An 18,398-nucleotide genomic window follows, 5' to 3' on the forward strand; every position below is an offset into this window, starting at 1 on the left:
AGACAGCTGGGTTCAGGAGAGTCTGGTCTCTGCTGCTGGATCCTGAAACAACACACTGATAAATCTGCATGTTGGAGAAAAACTGATGAAAATCATCTTCAATCTTTTAATAAACACAACAACTGACTTTTAGACAGTTTTAATTCTGACCTTTGACCTCTGGTCTGGCCCTGATGTCCCCCACACAGAGTGGTTTTAGAGGGAGGGGCTCCCTCCTCTCTGTCCTCACACTGATCCATGCTGCTGAGGTCACATCCACATCAGCTCACACACACTTTGTAGCTTCACCTGCAGAGGAAACACACATCATTCATGTGCACAGCAGCTCACATGTCCATCATGTCTCCAGCTGCTCCTCCACTGATTGGCTCTTCTTCTCTGCTTCATATCAGTGTCAGCTGAATGCAGTCACACAGCAGTGAGGAAGAGGAAGCTGCCATCAGCTGCTGTACTTCTACTATCAGTCCACTAGATGGCATCATGAAGCTGCAGTGAAGTGAAGAGCAGCCCAGCAACATGATCCATGGACGACTGTTTCCATCCACTGACACACACAAGGACTGAGATCCACTGAGTTGATGTGACACAGTCTCTGTGTGGACAGCGTCCCTGTAGAAAACCACTGGATCAAACAAGCTACAGCTGATTGTTACACACACAACAACTGGGCCTCAACTCAGCTGCAGTACAAGCAGGAAGTAGCACAACAAGGAAATACTCAAGGAAAGTACAAGTACCTGACAACTGTACTGATGATAGGCAGTAACAGTACTGATCAATAGACTGTAGTAGCTGTTGAAGCAGGAGCCTCTGTGGTGTTCACTGTCTTTCTGAACATCATATTAAAAACCCTGTGAGCCGCTCAGCCCGCCACACTGAGTCCACATCAGTCCTGTAGTGTAAATCTAATGACAGACCACTCACCACAGACAAAGTCACAGCTGTTCTCCAGCGGCTGTCCAGACGAGCTCAGGCCGCGATCAGTGTCTCAGACAGCGGGAGAGCAGCGGCTCATCTCCGCCTCCTCCACAGGCTGATTCAGGCGGTAAAGCTGCCTCCAGCTCCACACAAATAACCACTCTCTTCTTGTAACTGCCACAGGAGACAATAAACTGCGACACAACTGTTGGTGTTAAACTATGAACTGTGACTCACCTGTTGGATATGATACTGTAATCTTATCTGGATAAATGAATCTGCTCCGCTGCACTTTGCTCCATGAAATAAAATACCCAGTGTACAAAGAACGTTTATCACACACAATATTACAGACCAAAGTTACATGAGGGAAGTTCAATCAGGACAGACTATTAAGAATGGAATAGACAGGATGTGAAGCAGAAAGACAATTATTGTGAACAAATAATATTTTGGTGCTTAGGCCCCAGGGAGCAGATCAGCTCAGAAGACAGATTGATGAGTGTGAAGCTTCTATCTGAAGAGGACTTCCCCCGGGCCCAGACACTGGTGGTGGTAGGGATGATGCCTGCGGAGTTTTTTTGCGGGCTGGTTGAAACATGACAGATGAAAGTTGATTGGAGGAGGAGAGAAGGTGGCAGATTGTGATTGGATGAGGACAGGTGCTGAGGGTGGATTTAAGAGGGAAGCAGGAGAGATGAAATAGACTCAGTCAGCATGCTTGGAGAGATAACCTTCCTGACTGAACTTTTGCTAAGCTTCATTACAGTTTTTCTCTATTGGTTTGGCTCGATTCTTGAAACAGAAATTACATTCTCAAAATAACATGGACAAATCTCCAAACCACCTTGCAAATGTTCACAACAGAATGGCATTTCTCATTGATTTCATCAAATTGCAAATGTCTTAGTACATGTCTCAAGTGTCTTAGTGCATCTTTGCAAATGGTTATGTACAAGTAAAGTAAACCAACCAACCAACCAACCTAGGGTTAGCACAATGAGCATACATTTAGCACATTTTCCAAATGAATAGATCTTGCTGATCTAAGCTGATTAGTTGATTCTCAGTCTAATGGTTGCTCTCTCCAAAACATGTCAGCATGATTTCACTGTGTAAATCATCATATGCACAATAGTCTGTTCAACTGTCAAAATGAGTCAACATACTGTAGGCTAATACCATGAAAACCATATGAATTTCTTGCAGCATTTCATAAATTCATGACAGTAATTGACAGTCAGGTGAAATTAGAACTTGACTAACGAAGGAGGAGTTCCTACATCTCAGATGACCAATCAATCAGCTGTTTAGCTACCTGACTGGTGCTGTCTATGATTGTGAATGCTGCCAAACGCGTATATATAGAGCTTGGCCTGTACCTTTTGCAGTATAAACATACATACACATACATACATGTACAGAGAACTGTAGGCCTATACATTTTGTTTTTACAGTACATAATCTTGAGTTACTTTATGTAGGCTATGTGAATAAAAATGGTTACAATTTCCTTGGCAATATGAGTGCAGTGTGTGTGATGTCAAACTTTGGAGGCTGCTCTTACTGTAAAGTCCTTTTCTTAGGTTTTATACGTCTCTGCCATAGTGACAAAACATCTAAGCATTTTGACTTGCAGTGCTCACAGAATGCCACAGGGATGATGCATTTTGGGGGCACTGACTACTTACATGAGAAAGAAGTTTGGTTTTGACACATAAGTAAACTGTTTTGGGAGAGATATGAGGTTCTGCAGCTCATCCATGGTGTTATGCTGAACCATCCAGTTTATTTTTGGTAAAAGCACTAAGTGAATGCAAATGAGCCAAAAGCAATTGAGAAAGATCTTTGCCATTTTGATGGTACTGACACTTTACATGGTAAAGGAATCTAGTTTTGAAGCATGTGTGAACAGTTTTGGGAGAGATATGCGCTTTTGCTAGTGAGCTGTAATGTTGTGCAGAACTGTAAGACTGTTTGGCCAAATGGTCTTATAGTTTTAAGAATGTAATTTCTGTTTCAAGAAATGAGCCAAACCAACAGAGAAAAACTGTAAGCTACAGTAACAGAAAATGACATGTACCCAGGTGAACTAAACAATGTACTATGGAAATTATAAAGCAATAAACAATGAATGAGTAACAGGAAAGACACCAGCTTCATCCACTGCTCCACCACCACAAGGGCAAAGTCCATCTGCTGATAAGATTCCTGATAACTTATAGTAGGTGTAATAAGTGTGGCTCAGGAACAAAGATGACTCAGATGTGATTGTTTTCCTGGGTTTATTCACTACAGAGGTCGTGAAAACACATGAAAATAAAACATACAGTCTCCTTGGTCTACCTCTATAACAATGCAGCACAGCACTGTTGCATTGGTCAATAGCAGGGCTGTGGTGGCTGCACTGTCCCAATCACTGCTGTTTGGCCTTGGAGAGAGCTTCACCTCAGCCCTGACTGGTTTCCCTTTGCCCCGTTTTTAGCAGATTTTAACATTTTGATGAGTAATTGTCGTAATTTGAACCTCTGTCTCTGCCTAAACCCTAAGATGTATGTCAGACCCGAGTGCTTTCCTTTGTTAATATTCCTAAAAATTCTGTCACAATGAATGACCACGTGAGGTCACAGGTGAGTGAACAGGGGTCTCATTTATAACCGTTGCGTACGCACAAAACGGGGCTGAAAGTGGCGTACGTGACTTTTCACGCCAAGGTTGTGATCTATAAAAAACTAACTTGACGGGAGAATGTGCGCAGCTCAAAGCAAACTCTGACCCATGCGTACGCATGGTTTGGAGGAAAAGGGGAATTGGCGACACAGACGGCGTGGTGGTGAACTGAAGTCAGACAGGAAATGATGATTGAGAAGAGCGATTATGTTTTTATTATCGGCCGTCACACATTTAATTTCAACCCGTATGCGTTAGATCCATGTTGCCACGGTGATTTAATTCAACAGCGCCCTTATTTTGCATCGGACTGATGTTTCAGAAACATCTTCTTAGAATCTAACTTAAAATTAAAAATCAAAATTCCTTCTCTATATTTAATCACCACCATCTCTCCGTCATATTGTCCACTCCCAGAGCGCAGGAGGAGGAGAGGAGGCGCAGCTGCATGGGATAAATACACGGTGTAAATAACTATATGTTCCTATGATACTGTGTGAACATATGATCTTGAGTCAATTAAATCTCAAACTCTGGAAAAAAAAAATCCAGTAGCTAATCGTTCCCACAATTGTTACATTCTGTTTTCTTGTTATCAAGAGAAGTGTCATGTTTGATCATTCCTCAGAATGTAACTGATTCTGCTAATTATTCAAAGTTTTATCGATCAGTCTAATTACTGTAAATGTATGAATACAGCGGTGAGCCCCGTGCGTAATTCTGCACCCGGGCACCGCTGGAGGAGAAAGGAGGGAGAGGGAGACCATGATGAAGGTTAATAACTCGTTTCAGATTAGAACTGTTGTCATTGTTGTAACTATGTGCCGAACCGGGTCCAGCATGTGAGAGGGCAGCGCACCAAAACAACACCGCGTGCGCTCTGAGCCGCTGACGCCGTTAACAGCTGCAGCAACACGTCACGTCGCCACTTTCACACCTGCAGCTAATTCACAACACCGACAGAACAAGAGCACGTCAGGCTCATTGACATGCAGATCACATTCATGTGGTGGTTTGCATTGACCATCTACGGTTAAAACAGGGCGTGTACAGGGAGGGACGTGAAGCTGATTCAGCGGCGCACACTTGTAGGAGATCTCTGATTTATAAAGGGAAGTTTGCTTGCAAGTGTGCGTACGCAGGGTTTTATAAGTCTGAATATTTACTGGCGCACGCAAAACCTGGCTTTTGGGCGTACGTACACTTTTAGTAACGATCCCACGCACAGTTTTATAAATGAGACCCCTGGTGAGTGAGAAGTTGTTGAAGTATCTGAGAAACACACCACACACAGTAATTTAATACAACCTTAATGTGACAGTTGAGTCATGTGTTTGTGTTTGTTTGTTGTGTAACTGTGACAATAAACAGTTCACAGTGACAAACACCAGGGTTCCTCCATCAAGCTCGCTTAGCTCAAAATCTGACTTCAACGGCCGAGTCTCGCTTATTTTAGTGGGAGTTCAGTTCCATCAACGTTCCCAGACTCGCTGCAGCGTGGACTAAAATGTTTAAAACTATTTGTTTTACCCACTGAGCTATAAGACACACCTAGAATAGGGATTCATACGAGGCTGAAATAGAAGGAACTTTGTGCCACTTGTGCATTGATCCTGTCAGTCGTATTGTTCTAGACCTCCTCTGTGATGTAAGAGAGTTGGACATTTCTCTGATTTTTCTTTTGTATAGTAGTAGGTACCCCAAGATAGGGATACTGGGGGCGTGACTAACATGCAGCTGTGTAACGTTACCCCATGCGTTACCCACACCATTCATGACCTCACTCAGGGTGTCAGTAGCTACAGCTTTTACTATACAGAGTCATTTTAATAGTTTAATCATTGTTTTAACAGACAATCCATCTAGAGCAGTGTTTCCTTTTCTTCTTGTACAGTCCTTATATTCATCGTAAGTCTCCATAAATAACGTTTAATACATAATCTTTAATCTCTGTGCAACAAATGACAGAAACAAATGTAACAGTTTGGGTTTAACCATTTGTGCGTGACCAAACGTCGATAATAATAATAATAATAATCAATTATTTGATTTTCCTAAAGCTTTAACCTAAAATCTTCTGAGTTCAGAGTTAATTCTCTCTTAAACCAAACACGGATCATAACCTGATCAGACCTGAACTCATCAATAGCCCAATCACCAATCAATAGACGAACAGTGAAAGTGAATCAGAGTCAAACAGCATTGAGTTCAGACGTGAGGTCATCGATCAGTGACCTCATCATGAACAATAAACAGAAACTCTGAGGTTGAACCTTTGACCTTCAGTCAGACTGACGATCTGAACTTTCTCTTAAAGACACAGTGAACGTTTCTTTGTGAGGTCATGCGACGTTGTGATGTCATCACTCCTCCAGGCTGCCGTCGCTGAGCAGGAAATGAGGTCTGACCAGCGACAGCATGGGGCCCCTCGGGGCCCCGGCCAGACAGTACGCCTCGTCCGGCCCGACGCCCCGAGACCGCAGCGTCCTCAGCGCGGCGCAGCAGCTCTCTCTGCCGCCGCGCGCCGTCACCATGACGAAGCTGAGCGGGCTGTCGACCATGCCGAACCTCCGCCGCATCTCACCGAGCCGAGCCGACAAACTCTGCAAAAGGAGAGAGACAGTGAACAACATCCTCTGCCCTTTGACCCTCACATCCACTGAGGAAAAACTCCATGGAAAACCCTTTTAAAGTAGCCTAGAAATCTAGACGCACCCTAGCGGCAGCAGATATATCTGGTGGGTCTAGAAACGAGCCATAGGAACTTTTTGAGTCTCGAACACCGATTGTGTTCACCAATCACAGCGCTCTATCTGTTTAGAGAGTCGTTGGGCGGCTTAACGCGATGGCGACATACATTTTAATTGGCTTGTCAGGCTAACGTCATCCTGCTCTTTGTTCTGATTGGTCGTAGCGCTAGCTAGCGCTACCCTATTGCGTGCAGAGGCAGTTTGAAAGACAGCCTTCATCCCGCCCCCTGGATTGAGCCGAGGTCTACCGGTCGTTTCCAGACTATACATTTTAGTGATATAGTCTGGCTTGTCAGGCTACTTTTAAAGGACAATTCCAGGCAAATTCAACTCGGGGGTGTGTGTTTTCCTAACATTTTAGGTCTAAAAGAAGGAATCTGAATATTTTCAGTTTAGTTGCTCCTGTTTTGCGGTAGATGTGTCTGTCCCCGCATCGCCACGGCAGCGATGAATGGGAGCGGATGCAAGTTCCGCTGTTTAGGCTGTTTACATCTCTCAAAGCCGCAATTTTTTTCCACAGACAGCGTCAGATGGCGACTCAAACATGCACCGAGAAGTTTATTTACTTCAAGCAAGCCGACATGTTTGTTTGTTTTTGTTTTTTTTTTCAAATTATTTTTTTTTAATTTTTAAATTTTTTATTGTGAAATTATACAGTACAGTGGACAAAAACAAAATGTGACAAAGATAACAAGAACAAATTGTGAAACAAACAACAATATTTGTGTTAGTATGTGTGGGTGTGTGTGTGTGAGTGCGTGTGTGTGCACACATGTGATATCTATGCAGGTTGGTAACAGTAATGATAATAATAATAGTAATACTTCAATTATGTAAAAGGGAAATAAAATAGATAAGTAGTTAATAATAGACATGAGGGAGTGGGGGGGGGAGAAAAAAATAAAATGAAATAAAAAAAAGAAAAGAAAAAAAGAGTGACGTAACAATAGTAATATTAATATCAACAACAATGCTATACTAATGATAATGATGAAGAGTAATGACGACATGTTTGTAAAACTCGATCTAATTCAAAGTCTCCCGGAGTCTCGCGCGAGACCCAAGTTGATGCACTCGGTGTGTTCAGGTGCAGTGGGAAAGCTACCGTTTGTGTCATAAACACAGGAATATCAACTCTTGACTTGCTTCAAGTGTACATTTTTTTCCACAGACAGCATCAGGTGACGACTCAAACATGCGCTGATAAGTTTATTTTACTTGAAGCAAGTCAAGAGTTGATATTCCTGTGTTTATGACACAAACGGGAACTCTCCCACTGCACCTGAACACACCGAGCGGCAACTTGGGTCTCGCGCGAGACTCCGGGAGACTTTGAATTAGATTGAGTTTTACAAACATGTCGGCTTGCTTGAAGTAAATAAACTTCTCGGTGCATGTTTGAGTCGCCATCTGACGCTGTCCGTGGAAAAACAATTGCGGCTTTGAGGGATGTAAACAGCCTAAGCAGCAGAACTTGCATCTGCTCCCATTCATTGCTGCCATGGCGATGCGGGGACAGACACAACTACCGCAAAACAGGAGCAACTAAACTGCAAATCTTCACATTCCTTCTTTTAGACCTAAAATGATAGGAACATACACCCCGAGTTGAATTCACCTGGAATTGTCCTTTAAAAGGGAAAAGCTGGAGAAACCTCAGAGTGAGCAACAGAGGAGGGATCCCTCCCCCAGGACAGGCAGTAGATGTCGTATACAGACAAGTTTATACTGTATACAAACAGTTTATAACATGGAATATGGGAAAGGTTAACAAGAGCTGATGAAAGAGGCAGCTGGCGGCGGCGGCGGCGAGTAGCTACCTGAGCGGCCCGTTGACACGCCGACGCCGGGCTGACGTCGGGCTGGACGACGGCGTCGCCACAGAATAAAACTCTGAGCTGCTCAGACGAACAGGAAGCCGTCTGCTGGTCCAACAGCGCCGAGAGGACGCCTGGACCGAGGACAAGGAGGATTCACCTTCTGACACCACACTCACCAATACACCGTCAATACATGATTAGAGCTGCAACAATGAATCAACTAATCGAACAACAGTTGATTATTAAATTAATCATCAACTATTTTGATGTCGAATAATCGGATGGGTAATTTTTTTAAAGGGATAGTTAAACATTTTGGCAAATTGGCCTATTGCCATAATCCCTATAGTCATAGCAGTAGGTTCGTTACCTTTAATTATCGGTGCAAGCTATTTTTAGAACAGCGGAGCAGAGCCGCGAGCTGCTCAGAGCTACGCTACGGAGGCTCATGGGATTTCTTGGTTTCCCTCATCAAACTCATCAAATACACAATCCAACAACTCCACAACGCTCTGGTGGACAAGTTGTGACCTGCACATTCACCACGCTATGAGATAATAACACAACGTTACCAGACAGAGTTGTTTTAGAAGGAAATGCAGAGACTGCTTGATGAAAAACTGTCCCTGAAGGCAACGTGCATCCGCGGTTTTGCATTTGCCTCGAAAACAACTCCGCACTGACAATTAAAGGTAACAAACCTACTGCTAATAAGGGATTATGGCAATGGGCCAATTTGCCAAAATGTTGAACTGTCCCTTTAAGAGAAAAAAAGTCCAAATTCTTTGATTTCAGCTTCTTACATGTGAATATTTCTGGTTTATTTGTTCCTTTATGACAATAACAAACAATAAACTGAGTCTCTCTTTGGTTTGTGAAGAAAACAAGACATTTGAGGACGTCGTCTTGTGGTTTGGGAAACACTGATTTGGCATTTTTTAACATTTTATTGACCAAACAACTAATCGATTAATCGTTTAAATAATCAACAGATTAATCGATGACAAAAATAATCATCAGTTGCATCCCTATACACGATCAATCCATTACCAATATGTTAGCAATGGAGGGAAACTTCATCATATTTTAAGTTTTAATCATCCTGCTGTGAAAACGTGGCGTCGTCGTGGTGACGTGGTGGTGGTGAAGAAGAGACGAAGCCTCCTCACCTTTCTGCGACGCCTGCGACGCCTCGTCTCTGTCCGTCGTCAGGAACAGCTGCACGTTGTTGTCCAGCAAACAGTCGGTGAAATCCTCCTCAGCCGAGAAACAGAAGCTGCCGACGTCCAGACCTGCAGCAGAGCGACGGTGACCATGACGATGATGATGATGATGTCACAACAGGAAGTGAACACTGACCCGTCACTGATCGGATAAACTCTTAAAAAGTTAAATTACCGTAGCGTCTGGTGCTGCTGATGATGCGGGAGCTCTGCTGCTGCTGCTGCGCATCAGTGGTCACCATGACGACGTCAAACAGCAGCGTCTCCGTGGGATTCGCCTCCAGCAGACGCTGATTCACTCTCTGCAGAGCCTGATGGGAAACAAAGTCCAGCCCTTCATGTGTCGTCTTCAAAACAACAGCTCACACATTGTTCCCTCTGTTGTCGGGGACTATTTTCTGTGGCGGATTAATTCACATTTGGTGAAATTTAGGTGAGATTCGGTGAGATCAACTTCAGAAACTGAGGAATTTTGGTTATTTATCTATTTATTGACTCGTTATTTATTCGACTGTGATTGTTACAATGTGGTGGTGCTTATAACCTCCTGTTGTCCTACTGGGTCAAGGAAGGAAGGACGGAGGGAAAGATGGGAGGAAAGAAGGAAGGGGAAAATGAAAGAAAGATAGATGGAGGAAGGGAACAGATTGGGTCAAATGGGTCAAAAAGGAAGGAAGAAATGAGGATGAAGGGAAAGAAGGAAGGGAAGAAGGAAGGAAGGGGAAAAGGAAGGAAAGAAAGATGGAGGGAGGGAACAGATTAGGTCAATTGGGTCAAAAAGGAAAGAAGAAGTAAGGAAGGAAGGAAGGAAGGAAGGAAGGAAGGAAAAGGGAAGGGAAAAAGGAAGGAAGGAAAAAAAGATGGAGGGAACAGATTAGGTCAAAGAAGGGAGGAGATGGATGGATGAAGGGAAAGAAGGGAGGAAGGAAGGACAGAAAAAAGGAAAGGAAAAAGGATTGTGGAAAGAAGGAAGGAAAGAAAGATGGAGGGAGGGAACAGATTGGTTCAATTTGAAACCAGAAAGACAACAGGAGGGTTAAAATACATAATGTATAATAAATACTGTGGTATTTCAATAATAAAACTGTAACATTCCCAGAATAACTTTAATATTTTGAGATAATGTAGTTGTACTTTGAGAATAAAGTCGTAGCATTTTATGCTGAAAAAATACAATTTAAAAGGAGGAAGTTAAAATATCTGAGGAATAAAGTTGTATTTCTGGAGTCGTAACATTTCCTGAATAAAGTCACAAGAATAAGTTCATAATTAAAGGATAAACAAAAGAAATGAAGGAATAAAATCCCAGAATTACAGAAATAATGTGGCTGTAATTAAAGGACAAAGTCGTAGTGTTTCAGGAATAATGTAGTTGTACTTTGTATTTTAAAGAGTTTTTCTTTTTTATTAAAATACTTTTTTTAGGGGAAAAATTATAATATTTATAGTAACATTTCTTGAATAAAATTAGTGGATACAAATATTCTGGAGATAAAATTGATTATTTATTCTTGTCAATAAGTTCATATCTTGATACCACAGCTCACAAACCAATAATAATATTCATCATTTATGGACAAACTGAGGCGTCACCAGTACACGGTCTGTATGACACTGCAGTTTCTCCGTCTCTAGTGAAAACTCTCTCTTATCTGTATAGAAAGAGAAGTGGAGGCTACTTGGTTATTACATGTGCTGCTCAGTGTTTTCCAGGTCTCGTCTATTTTTATGCGCTTGTCGTCTGTAATGAGAAACCTCAGACGACTCAGTGAAGGTTTAAATCGTTCACCTCCTGCTCCTCGGAGAAGCAGCTGACGCCTCACGTTCACATCGACGTGTCACTGAGTTTATATCATAGTTCAACCTGAAGGAGGAGGTGAAGAAGGTAGAGAGAGATAGATAGATAGATAGATAGATAGATAGATAGATAGATAGATAGATAGATAGATAGATAGATAGATAGATAGATAGATAGATAGATAGATAGATAGATAGAACGATAGATAGAACGATAGATAGATAGATAGATAGATAGATAGATAGATAGATAGATAGATAGATAGATAGATAGCATATAGATAGATAGATAGATAGATAGATAGATAGAGTAGATAGATAGATAGATAGATAGATAGATAGAACGATAGAACAATAGATAGATAGATAGATAGATAGATAGATATACTGTAGATAGATAGATAGATATATAGATATATAGATAGATAGATAGAACGATAGATAGACAGAACGATAGATACAGCGATAGATAGATAGAACGATAGATAGAACGATAGATAGAACGATAGAACGATAGAACGATAGAACGATAGATAGATAGAACGATAGATAGAACGATAGAACGATAGATAGATAGAGAGATAGATAGATAGATAGATAGATAGATAGATAGATAGATAGATAGATAGATAGAACGATAGAACGATAGATAGATAGATAGATAGAACGATAGATAGAACGATAGAACGATAGATAGATAGATAGATAGATAGATAGATAGATAGATAGATAGATAGATAGATAGATAGATAGATAGTGTTGAGGCTCTTGTGAAACGTCTAAATTTAAAACAGACAGGAAGTAGGAAGAGGAGTGAAGAAACATCTGGGAACGTCTCTTCAAATCTTATTTCTTCTCGATCATCTGGATTTAGTTCTGTCTGAGAAGCTGCTTGACTCAGAGTGTGAGTTTAGAGTTGGAGAGTTGTATTTATTTTATGTTTTCCCATGAATGTAAAGTGTTTAATCATCATATTGCTGAAAAAAGAGACAGTTTTCATTGTGCAACGAGTTCAGTTTCACTACAGCTGAGTGAAAATCTGACAGTTCATAGATGCTGTTGTATTAAATAGTTGAACAGCAGTGAGATCAATGATGAAATAAACACATTAACTCCTCCACACACCTGCAGCAGCGGGAAGGCCACGCCCTCTTCGTACGCCTCTTCACCATCGGCTCCACCTTCGAACACCGACCGAGACGTCACGGCAACGACCACCGCACGATCAGCATCTTTCTGCAGAAGAAACACAGGACATGAGTTATATACGTATAGTGATAGGAAATGTAAATCATGTTATTGGATATTGATTATTGAGTCGTTCCATAATTTGACAGTGAAGGTGAAATGAGCATCAGTACAGTTTCATCTTGTCTTGACCTACAAAAACACATCAATATGTCATATGTTTATATGTTTTTTATTATTATTGTGTGTCAATAAAAACAAGTTTCTTATGTGCTAATAATATCTTGTTTTATATTATCAGAGAAATTGTGAAGTCAAGACTTATCGGTTTAATTGTAGTAGAGTATAAAGTACCAGAAATTGGAAATACAGAACTAGCATGGACATGGATTTTTTTGTTTATTTATTTGTTTCATTCACTGAAAAAAGAAAATAAAAAGAGTGTAACCAGAGACCTTCTATTTGGTTTAACACAAAAAAATAATGCAACTTCTGAATGAAAGGGGGCAGAAAAGCAAACTGACCTTTTAGACATAATTATAAAACATTTTAACTTCTGTTTTTTAACTAAAAAATATATTAAAATATAATTCTGCTTCGTTTTCTCTCAGTCTTTGCAGAAACTGACCTGAATTTCAGCCTCTTATTCATCGATCCGGATCTCCACTAGAAAACGTGCAAGTTCACATTTACGTCACTAATCTGCGACAGAAGTGTCACAGGTAAATAAATGATTATGGGTGTTGTTTAGAAATAATTAGGTCCCGCTCCTCAAATCGGCGTACATTATATAATCTATGCATTTATATTTTAATATTTTAATCACTTTCTAATCTCTCCCGGTCTGATGGAACTTGTGCAAGATGAATCAGTTTGGATTTTAGTGCAACGTGTGGCTGCATGGATTTTATTTCTGTGCCGAATTGAACATAAGTCACTCACGTCTCAAACTATGAGCTTTAATTGATGTTTGCTTCAAAAAAGAACATTATTATACTTAAAGAGGAACTAAACCCCCAAACCACTTTTTTCTGCTGAAAACAAATATATTTGGGTATAAGGTAGTGTTGTCAGTTGATTCTGGTCCAACTTTTGACATTTTAGTCAAAATATTTCAATTTGGTGTATTTTGTAGTAAAAATGTAGTGTGACTGCCCTCTATGGGTTGAAACACGGCTATTACAATCGAATTTTTCTATTGGCTGAGATGGAGGCAGATGACGTTTTGGAGGCAGCTTTCGTCACCGGCCACCAGCTCCCCGACCAATCGGCACCGGCTGCTGCCTGCCTCTAACGGTTGCTAGGCAGTCTAGCTGCTCTGCTGCGGCTAACGGCTGCTAACAGCTGCCTGAACGGGAATCGTTAGTGCGGCCGCCGCTGGCGCTAACGAGCCGTTAACGAGCTAACGAGCCGGCGGATCAGCTGTAGATGCTGTGTTACGGCTCTGGCGTCCTCTCCTAGTAGTGTCCGCGCTACTAGTGCTGTTAGAGTCGCTCGTTAGTAGCTCGTTAGCGCTAGCAGAAGTGTCGATGTGTGTTTATTACTTTTTTTTCTCTTTTGTGTGATTTCGCGGGTGTGAATGGGGCGCAGGGGGGAGGGGGGAGGGGGGATCGGAGAGTGCTCCTGAGTCCCGCCCATAATCAAGGCATTTTTTGAATTTCAAGCTTAGAGCACGTCATCCAAAACTGAGGGGTTTAGTTCCCCTTTAAAATAATGATTATTTAAACGGAGTCTGGTGCACAACTCTGATAAACAGCCTCACTCCTCTGGTTTCTGTCGGAGTTCTTCTGCAGATGTGTGAAATTCAGATCTCTAGTTGTGTTTGTGGGTGTGAGACAGCCCATAATAACCTGCCTCAGCCCCAGGTGAGTCTCTCTTAACTTACCTGCTTCACGTCCGTGTTCTGCACCGTGGAAACCATGTCAGCTGCGGCGCCTTCACGGCCTCGACAGGTTAAAGTTTCTTTATCTTTACCTGTTCACGGACACAACGACCCCGTCACCACAGCAACAACAGCAGCAGCAGCAGCAACTGTCTGTCAAAGTTCCCCCAGAAACACTCAACTCTTTAGTTCACTTCCGCTTTTCTGACGTGTGTGACGTAGCCTACCGCTTTAATGCTGCGTTCAGGACAACTCGGAACTGGGAACTCTTTCCTGACCTCCTACCTGAAAACGTGAAATTGAACGCCACCACGCCACCTCATGTCGGAGCTTCATCCATCCAGTCGGGGGAAAAAATCTAGCTCGTTTTCTCCGAGAATCAGTTGTCTTCTTCACAAAAATAAACAGTTGGAGATATTTTGGACATTAGAGAATCATCACAACAAGAAAAAAAGTGTTTGTTTGTGTGGCGGGGAGAGCTAGGCGCTCTGCGATCGGATTCTAATGTCTTTCCAGGATGTTCCACAGTTAGGCTATCTGAGGTGAGTGACTAGGCTACATGCAAAAACACAAAGTTTATACTGTTTATAGACTATTGTACACACTGAGCAGGGCTCCAGAATAACTTTTTTGACTAGGAGCACAGTGGCCCCTAACTTAAAATTTTAGGAGCGCAACAGAAAATTTAGGGGTGCACACCGAAATCGACTTGCAAAGTAAATTTTCACATTTCCTCTAATTTTCACTGTATTACTGATAAATACTGCATAAATGCAGAAACTATAATGTTTTAAATTCACATTTTATTGTGAAACAGTTTAAATATTGAAAATATAAAGTCAATGTTTAGGCTACACTGACGAATAACAGAACAAGTAGACACACTACTTGTGGTAAAATCATCCTAGAATCCTTGGGGGATAAGGTGCCTGTGTAGGCCGGCCCTCGTTGGCCTCCTTGTCTGTTGATCCTGACTGATAATTATGTAACATTACGACACATGAAGCAAATACTTGGAACTACTTGTGCTTTTGAAATCACTCCGCCCAGCAGCCGAAACGACTCGTACCTGCTGTCACCTGCTACAGTCAGACGTGCCAAATAAAAAACATGGTCTTCAACATGAGTTCATGTTTATTTTGTATTTTATTGTGTCAGATTGAAACCATACAACCATGAAGTGTAGCCTAGTAGAACAGGAATGTGCACGGCCAATCAAATCCCAAACAATCCATTAACCAATCGGTGGTCACTAATAAACAAAAAGTCATGAGTGTTAGCCTATTTAGCTACAGTTTCCAAGAAACAGCAGTTAGGTAATATATATATAGAAATATAAAAATAATCAGTCTCAAAGTCGAGATAAATTTAAATCTACAAACGTCATGAAGTCAGTGGCATGTTAGAAAAATCATTAGCTGGTAGGATTAGTAGCTGATGGTTTTTGTGCTGCAGGAAATGCACATTACATATAAAACTGATTCAAATTGTTTTATTTGATTCAGTGAAACCACAAAGAAAAATAAATCACATATAATTCATTATATTCAGCGTCTCTACAACATTATGTTTGTTTCCAGCTGTGTTAATTGTTGAGTCTGTTTACCTGTGACCAGCTCACAAACAGCCTGTAAAGTTGAACATGAACAGTGAATTTGTTTAAAATGTGTTTTTCTCCTCAGTGACGCTGGCGGCTCAGAGACTTTTAGCTTGGTGATATTAGGCCTCGTCCTTCATCAGCAGCTGAGTAAAAGTCACCATGGTTTTTCTCCTGTAATAATCGACACTTCCATCTTTAAAGGAAGAGGAAGAAGTTTACAAGAATCATTGAGAAGAGTTTAAAAAATCAACTAATTTAATCCACGAATGTGAAAACCTGAGTGAGAGACAGAGACAGACATGTAGAGACTGAACTGTCTGTTCAACAGTGAGAAGGTTTCTGTGACAGGAGGAGACTCTGATTCACTCAACACAGAGACACTGAGGCACCAGAACTGATCCAGAATCCAGGATACAGAGGTTGAGTGAAGGTGGTGTTGAAGGTGTAGAGGTGGATCAGTGAGTCAGAGGAGACTCTGTAGAAGGACAGAGAGCCAGCAGGACAGTCCACATACACTGCTACTCTGTTAGAGACAGAGGAGGAGGAGGAGGAGGAGGAGGAGGAGGAGGAGGAGGAGGAGGAGGAGGAGGAGGAGGAGGAGGTGATGTCTGTCCGACTGCCATTGTGCCAGACGTAGTAACGACCATCAGAGCAGTCCAGACTCCAGGACTGATCGTTCCTTCCAAACCCACAGTCATAACTCTTTCCTTTCCTGCTGATTCCTCTGTAACTCACTGATATTTCAACCTCTCCTCTCCACTCGACCTCCCAGTAACAGCGACCAGTCAGACCAGTTGAACACAGCAGCTGAGGTTGAGGGTCAAATCTGTCTGGATGATCAGGATATGACTGATGCTCTATCACCCGTGTCGCCGTCCTGTTGTTGTCAGACAGTTTGATCTCTCTGTTCACTGTGTTTGTGTCGATTGTGAGTCGACAGGAATCTGATGGAGAGAACAAGACACAGCTGCAGTTATTGATCATGTGATCAGTTATTGACAGTTTGATGAAGACTCATGACGTCAGTGATGTGACAGTGTGAAGATGGTTGAATGTGCTGCTCAAAGTAAAAACACACTTACACTTCCCCGGACCGAATTGGGCTCCAGCAGGCTGCACCCTGAAAGGAGGAGGGGGGTCAGAGCAGCACGTTCTCTGTCAGCATGCACACATGGACATTACATGGCTCTCACACACACACTGTTTTATCACTGTGTTCACATGGAGGCTGGTATGTATGGATGAACACTGAGCACAGAGAAGAAGGAGCTGGAGTCTTTATCTAGTGATGATACAGAGCAGGAGGAGACGAGGAGGAAACACTTCATCATGTGTTTTCTCCATGTGATGTCACTTCAGTGTCAGACACACACTTTCACTCTCTGACTCTCAAGCTGCACAAACACACGTCACAGCAAATAAGATGAAGACACAACAGGTGGAGCTCACCAGCCCAGATATCCCACAATGCACCAAGAAAGGCACAGGAGAAGACACGTTTATTAGAGCTCAGTGAAACAGTGAGTTTAGTGAGAAACACTGAGTGTGAACACAACTTGTGTTAGTTTGAAGAAAACTCCCCAGGAAGCTGAAGAATGAGGCTGTGAGCAGGTTTCCACAGGAGCCACAGCCAAGGGCGTCAGTTTAGTTTAGTGGTGGGGACAATGACCATATGCAACCCCCCCCCCCCCCCCCCCCCCCCCCGTACCACCACACCTGACACCGTCTCCCAGACCGTCATAGACTACCGTTCTCAACCAGACTCTGGTCTCTCCTGGTGGACCGGGTCTGGCTCCAAGTTTGAGCAAGTAAATGAGCAAAGACCCGACCAGGTCCGACCAGTGTTGAAGCCTGGACCCTGGACCCGATGCGGCCGGACTCACAGGCATTTTTTTTTTTTTAATTCTCCGCCGGACCGCGGCAAAAAAAATAAAAAAATAAGAAGCCTGTAGTTGTGTTCATATAGACTTGACAGGTGGGGCCAGACAAGCTGGTGATCAGCTGTTGTCATTGAATTGTTAGACTACACTACAGTAGGTAAATTCAATTTGCGCATCTGTGTTTTTTCCTTTTTATTTTTTTTTATAACTTTTATGCGCATCGAGAGTGAGTGAGTGAGAAACAGAGAAACAGCGGGTGCACACCAGATGATTGCCAACCGGCAAAAACTGAAACGAGGCGGTTATAGAGGAAAAACACAGAATATACAATATATGTCCAAAAGACTTTGTCCCGTCGTCACAACGTGAGTGAGGATCGGATGGTCGCTCAGGTTTAGTGATGAGGAAACTGTCACTGTCAGCAGCTGCTCCAAACAGACACGTTACAAACTTTATTTTGAAGGGACAAATTAGCTGTTGATTTCGTTAACAGTGACTTTGCACCCAAACAGGGACGGGGTTAGGGGATGGCTACTTGGACTCAAGCCCCGGATGTTTTTGCCAAAGCCCCGAATGTTTTACAGTAGGGGCAAAAAAAATCTCAACGCGGTTTATGTCAGTCTACTTCCGCTGACCGCACCAGTCTGAAGTGTCGCCTCATGGACGTCGG

General features: G+C 42.3%; 1 protein-coding gene across 1 annotated transcript; it reads right to left on the bottom strand.

Moving 5' to 3' along the window:
• Nucleotides 1-5,951: 5,951 nt before the first annotated feature.
• Nucleotides 5,952-14,398, bottom strand: LOC310987934 (cytosolic 5'-nucleotidase 1A-like; the record flags this gene model as incomplete). The annotated part of the gene is made up of 6 exons (XM_083974403.1): nt 14,252-14,398; nt 12,304-12,414; nt 9,557-9,692; nt 9,328-9,450; nt 8,159-8,289; nt 5,952-6,191 (listed from the first exon to the last, which is right to left on the bottom strand). Exons 1-6 carry the CDS (start codon nt 14,285-14,287, stop codon nt 5,952-5,954), a joined length of 777 nt encoding a protein of 258 aa, XP_083830529.1. The 5' UTR covers nt 14,288-14,398.
• Between the last annotated feature and the right edge of the window lie 4,000 nt (nt 14,399-18,398).

The sequence above is a fragment of the Trachurus trachurus genome, assembly GCF_905171665.1.
Source record: "Trachurus trachurus genome assembly, chromosome: 6".
Classification (NCBI taxonomy): Eukaryota; Metazoa; Chordata; class Actinopteri; order Carangiformes; family Carangidae; genus Trachurus; species Trachurus trachurus.